The sequence below is a fragment of the Nothobranchius furzeri genome, chromosome 4 (genome assembly GCF_043380555.1).
Source record: "Nothobranchius furzeri strain GRZ-AD chromosome 4, NfurGRZ-RIMD1, whole genome shotgun sequence".
In the NCBI taxonomy this organism is placed as follows: domain Eukaryota; kingdom Metazoa; phylum Chordata; class Actinopteri; order Cyprinodontiformes; family Nothobranchiidae; genus Nothobranchius; species Nothobranchius furzeri.
In genome coordinates this window covers 56,715,678-56,721,677 of record NC_091744.1, presented here as the reverse complement: position 1 = coordinate 56,721,677, position 6,000 = coordinate 56,715,678, and the positions used below count along the sequence as shown (strand labels likewise).

Here is a 6,000-nt window from a genome sequence, read left to right as displayed (position 1 = left end):
GAGGCATCTTGACCAGATGCCCGAGCCACCTCAACTGGGTCCTCTCGAAGTGGAGGAGCAGCAGGTCTACTACGTGCCACTCTCGATTACTGAGCTTCTCACCCTATCTCTAAGGGAGAGCCCAGCCAGCCAGCCAGAGGAGAAAAGTCATTTTGGCCGCTTGTATCTGCGATCTTGTTCTTTTGGTCACTACCCAAAGCTCATGACCAAAGATCAGGGTTGGAATGTAAATGGGCCGGTAAATTAAAAGATTCACCTTCCAGCTCAGCTCTCTCTTCACCGCGACAGACAGGTACAACGCCTGCAGTAGAGCCTTAACCCTCCCACTGTCTTTATGGGTGAACCCGCGAGGAAAGTTGACCTTTGAGCAGGATTGATGTTTTATCCCTTGAGGTCCATGTGGCAGGGGTGAGGTGGTGCTCACTCCTCACCCCTGCCACGTGGACCCAAGGGATAAACCATCAACCCTGCTCAATAGTCAACTTTCCTTGCGGGGTCACACCCTTTAGGACAGTGGGAGGTTAAAGGAACTCCGTGTAGCTCTCATCCACCAATGGAGCCTTGCCACCGAGGAGTTTTTGGACCGTCTCAGAGACTGGAGAGTCCAATCCAAAGTCCCCAGACTCTGCTTCCTCACTGGAAAACGTGCTGGTGGAATTAAGGAGTACTTAGAAGTACTCCGCCCACCGACCCACAATGTCCTGAGTTGTGGACAGCAGCACACCGTGACTATAAACAGTGTTGGTAGATCACTGCTTTCCCCTCCTGAGATGCCTGATTGTGGACCAGGTTTTTGCCTCCACGACCACTTGAGCTGCATTCCACTTGGATTGCTGGTACCCATCAGCTGCCTCTGGAAGCTGATAGGTTTATTATACAGACATATACAATGTTAAATTAATGACCCAGCAGACAGACTGTTAAAATGTCAAAAGTAACCATTTTATTTTTGTTTCAATCCATCTTTCAAACAAAATTCCTTAAACCATTCACCTTTTAAAATAAGTACAAATTACTCGTTTCAGTTGATAAAAATGTACATGACAAAAGAGAGCAACCACTGAAGACATTATTTACATTGAAATGAAATGACTCTGTCCCTTGTTTCACTCACATTAGCCACTTCTAGTAAATATAACACCTAAACAAAACTAAAGATCAGAGAATTCACATCAGAGGCACCCGGAAATCTCAGGGATGAGCTTCGACTTTATCGGAGAAACGGTCTTTAGGTTTCACATACTACGTGTTGCTATGTCACCTAAAGATGGCACGTTTCAGCATGCTAACAGCCACGGAAAATGGAAAAGACAGCAAAACCTTTAAAGAATAACTGCATATGATTGGCAACGTTCACCAGAAACAAGTCTTCTTTTGTTTAGTTTTGTGGTTATGTGTAACGCTCTATGGAGCTTAAGTGACTCGACTGAAACTGTTGACAACTGTTGAAGACTAAAACGTTGTGAGAAAAATATTCTCACCTGTTGTTAGTTACCACAGTTGGGCTACAAAAGCATGAACTCAACAAAGGCTTGCACTATTTTTGCAAGTGCAACATAAATCTTCAGGCTGATGGAATCAAGAACTTTGCTGATTAGACTGAAATCAGTTTGAATATAAAGTGAAACCACAACAATTCTGTGAAGCACAAGAATGTAATCCTGAATGTGATTTGTAATGAGGAGGAGTGGTGTTGATAAAAGTCCTTAGCAGCCAGAAACTGATGATCAGAATCAGTGACTTTGTTCTTCATCTACTAAGACCTGCAGCTCACTCTGAGAAAACAGTTGTTTCTTTTTGGCTGTCACTTCTCCCCCTGCCGTGTCCATATGTTCCCAGTCCGACACTAATGAGTGCTCCTTGCTCTAACCTGCTGCATGTCATGAACACATTTGTGCCAGCTCATAATTTGTGCTGTTTGCTTTGTGAATCTCAAACAGTAAAGGAGCAGATAGCGGGAGGAATAAAGGCAGAACTTGCACCTGTGCTGCACATGAACAAATTTCCCTGTAGGTGTTTTTGTTTAGTCTTTGTTTTCTCTTTTTTCACAACCTAGTTTGATAGTTTGGCAACTCTTGTAAACATTTCTCAAACTGGCTTTCAGAAGCTGAACTGGGAAGCGTATGAGATTGTTTGGAGACACCGATGAGAATGTGTTCATGGAGTCATAACTGTAGTGTTTTGGTGTACATATACCGTTATCTGTATTTACTATTATTATTAGTGTATTGTAATGTGTGTGTGCGTGCATGCGTGTGTGTGTTTGTTTGTTTGTTTCTCAGCTCGTCTTTAGAGGTGTATTTCCATTGTTGGAACTTCAGGGTAACTTCTGGAAAGGGGAATTTGATGGCCCGGTCCTCTCAGCTGTTGTATACAAATTCAGCCCTTTCAGGACTTAGCTCAAACATCAGCATGTCGCGACTGCTTTGGCAGTGAGTGACAAAAACTGTCCACAGTAGCATTAAAAATTGTACAGCTATTTAATTCATTCAGAGGACTGGGAGAGCGGATGTGTGATGTAAATGTGTCATTCATTGACCAGAAGAAGCAGCCACAACAAAGCCCTGTGAATTGGGGGCTCCGCTGCATTTTTCGGCATTGGAGGTTTAATAACAGTGGTTTTAAATCAGTGCGAATGGTGCTTATTTGCTTGTGCTTCTATTTTGCTTCGCAACCAGCTCTTCAAATTTCACGAATGCCGACTGTTTTGGTTGATGTCTGCTGATGTCATATCCTACTGTGTTCCAACCAATCAGAATGAGTTAACCAAAAATTCAGCCCAGCAACTCTACCAGGCCTTTTTGAGTTACTACCCCTGTTCAGGTACTTCGTTAGTTCGTGAAAATGGCCCGGTAAACGGCCTGTTCGGCTAGCTCTGTGAAGTGGAGACACACACACTGGGAAGTTCTGGTAATATTACCCTGAAGTTCAGACAGTGAAAACATGCCTCATGTAATTGTCCCTGTACACCTAGTCCTTAGTTTCTCAGCTCTGCTGTTTATCCCATTAGCCTGTTTTTGCCAATGTTTTGAACTGTCCTTCCATCTCTGACATGGTGGTTATATTGTAGTTTAGTTATGCTCCATGTTTTATTTAAATTTTTTTGACAAGCCAGCATATATTGGTGGGCCCCATATGGAATGTATATGGGCAAATGTCCACTTTGGCCCCACAGGGGTTTGCCTATATAGAGTTTGCCCATATACATTTGAACCCTATATGGGTTTTCAGAGGGACCCAGATGGTTTGACTCATTCATTGCCCCTTTACAATCTCTGTGGATCCTAGAGAGCTGCTATTCAGCTGTTTTCGTTTTTCTCAGCTTCAACACACCTAATTTAAATCAGTAGGAGAATACCAGACGTCTGAAGAGCGTGATGAGCTTCTGAAAAGGAGATTCAACTGTTAGAGCAGGGAAACATCAAAAACATGTTGGGTAGCTGCTCTCCGGGGGTTGTATACCCCTGCCCAATGGGGACACCATGAAAAGTGTGGAAAAACTTGTTGGGGCCCATTCAGCTTGCCCATACATATTCCATATGGGGCCCATGAACATTTGGCTCACAGCTGCTGCCTGATGCCTGCAGTCCTGGGTCGAACTCAGTGCTTCACTCAAAAAGTTTTGCAGCACGTAAGCAATGCCCTGCAGATGTTTCTGGGTGTTTGAGAAACTTGTTTGAGAATCTAATTCACAATTTAAGCCCAACAGTCGTAGCCCAGTGAGATCCCAGATTTAACTAAATCTTTTTCTTCATAAATGTGTTTCTGGAGCTTGAGCCAAATGAGCGTCTACATGGAACAGAGGTGTTATGATTGACATGTGCGCAGTATCAAGTTTATGATTGTTGCAGATTTTTTTTACACTGTACATGTATTCAGTTAGTAGCAGTCTTGTCAAATTTGTGCAAGTATTTACATTTTTCACATTTCTAAATATTATCTGAAGATGTCCTGAGATGAACGTCGCCTTCACGAGAGTTCAGGATCTTTAACCTTTTACCCAAAGCTGAGTTCAAAATGGCTTCCTCAAAACAAAGACAAAAAACTGTAGTTCAAGTCATAGCAGTTCCTACAATTGTTTACCTTTCCACTTGAGAACCAGACCAAAATATGCCACTCTGGACTGGATGACACAGAGGAAACCTGGACAGAGATCCCATCTCTGACCACAAACCACTTGGATCTGTCGGTAAAGGAGGAAATCCACATAGAAGCAGTTGAAAAGATAATACCGGAAGGAATGAGGGGGTTATGTTATGGTGTTGTAGTTTGGCTAGTTTTGTTTCCAAACATAAGGGGGATGATGTAGACAGAGATGTCATCTCCAGAGCCTAATCTGTCATTGGATATCCTCCAGCCGCGATCCTTCAGCACCCCTCGAGCTCTCATGATGAGGTCCTGAGCTGCCATTGTGTACCTGTCAAAGCAAAGGGCATCAGAAAGTATGACAACATCAACTTGAAGCAACACTAAAGAGTTTTTACCCTATTTAAGATATTCCTTTCTAACTGATTTCAGTGGTTCCTCAGCCATACAACCTAAGAAACTTCACATGGGTCAGAACTCTGTAGCCCTTTGCTGACCAGAAACTGCTGTTAACAAGTTTGTGGTTTGCACAGGAACACTGGTGGAAGTTCTCTACCTCCTTTCAGGCAATAGCTCCTTATTGTGCCGGTAGCTAAAATAAAGGCTAGCGGTTAGCTTTATCAGTTTGCCAACCATCAATAAAAAGCACAAGAAGACGTTTGCCTTTTTGTTGGCCTGCAAGTAAAAGTGAGAGAGTAATGTCTTTGGAGGGCAAACAAAGCGCTAAAACCAGAGTGAACAGAAGCACGGCCTCACTCATTTGAGACAGCTGAAGGGGGCTACGGAATCACAGACTGATGGTGACCTGGCTTTGTTGCTACTGGACTTGTAAGTAATAATGGATCCTTTGCTTTGTGGCTTATTTAGTATTAGTTGGCTGATGTTAGCATTAGCTCGCTGCTAGCTACAGCTGACTGCGGCAGGGTTGATTACTGTTTTCAACCAGTAGGAGGAAGAAGCAGGAAACGTACGCATTTCTTTAATATAAAAGAAACATCACAACAAACTGTGCTTACATGATGTGTAGTACGTCCTACGAGCTTGTCTACATGTTTGAAAATTTGCAACCAAATAGCTCTGCTCATCCTCTTCAAATGAGATGAGGAGATACAGAAAGCACAGGCATGATTTAGAGGCTACAGCTGGGTGAGGATGAGTGAACATGCCTGTGGTGGTCGTCTGGGTCGCAGTTCGCCAGGAAACTGGTGACCGCCTCAGACACTTCCTGGTTAGACAGGACATCCCACAGTCCATCGGTTCCCAGCACCAGAACATCATCTGCTCCGTGCTCGTACTGCGATAGGGGATACACTTTGACCTGAAGATGAAAGGAAAGTAGGATTCAGCTACTCATCAGTATCTTTTGTACGTGTTAAGACATCAAACTGGGTCAAATATTCTGTTACTGTTATTTAAGAACATGAGCTGATTTTGAAAAAAAGAACAAAGTTAGAATGACAAACATCTTTGCAGTGACTAAAAAGAGAGCTTGCCCTGTGACTGGCCGATGGACAAAAGAGGTAAAACTTGGAGAAGATCCAAGAAAACCCCAAAGTCAAAATGTGCAAGCATCTCCATGAAGTGAAAGAGGACATTTATGCTATTTTCTCTACTTTTATAATCGTCTGTGGAGCCCAAAAATGTCCAGAATCCTGCAAAACACCAAGGAAAAGAGAAGGAAAATATACGTTTAAAGCAGCAATTCCATAGACACCACAGATACCCACTTCCACTGGCTTACTCAGTTGTTATGGCTGACGGAAACCCGACATACCAACCAACGGTAACACCCAGTGGTCTTTGTCTACCTGTCTGGTAGATGCCATAGAAGACTTCATGCTGCCTGTGAACGGAGCTGTAAAGGAATCAGGACCTCATGTGGGTCAAGTGTCTGTGGTGAAACTCATGAAGTCA

At 43.3% G+C, this 6,000-nt stretch overlaps 1 protein-coding gene across 2 annotated transcripts in view; it reads right to left on the bottom strand.

Moving 5' to 3' along the window:
* Window positions 1-920: 920 nt before the first annotated feature.
* Window positions 921-6,000, bottom strand: part of ppm1h (protein phosphatase, Mg2+/Mn2+ dependent, 1H) — a 98,393-nt gene continuing 93,313 nt past the window's right edge. For both annotated transcript variants that reach the window (XM_015976003.3, XM_070550292.1), the window contains exons 9-10: window positions 5,253-5,404; window positions 921-4,417 (exon numbers count right to left, since the gene is read on the bottom strand). In XM_015976003.3, coding sequence (XP_015831489.1) covers window positions 4,255-4,417; window positions 5,253-5,404 — 315 coding nt within the window. In that variant the 3' untranslated portion in view covers window positions 921-4,254. The remainder of the gene's footprint in view (window positions 4,418-5,252; window positions 5,405-6,000) is intronic.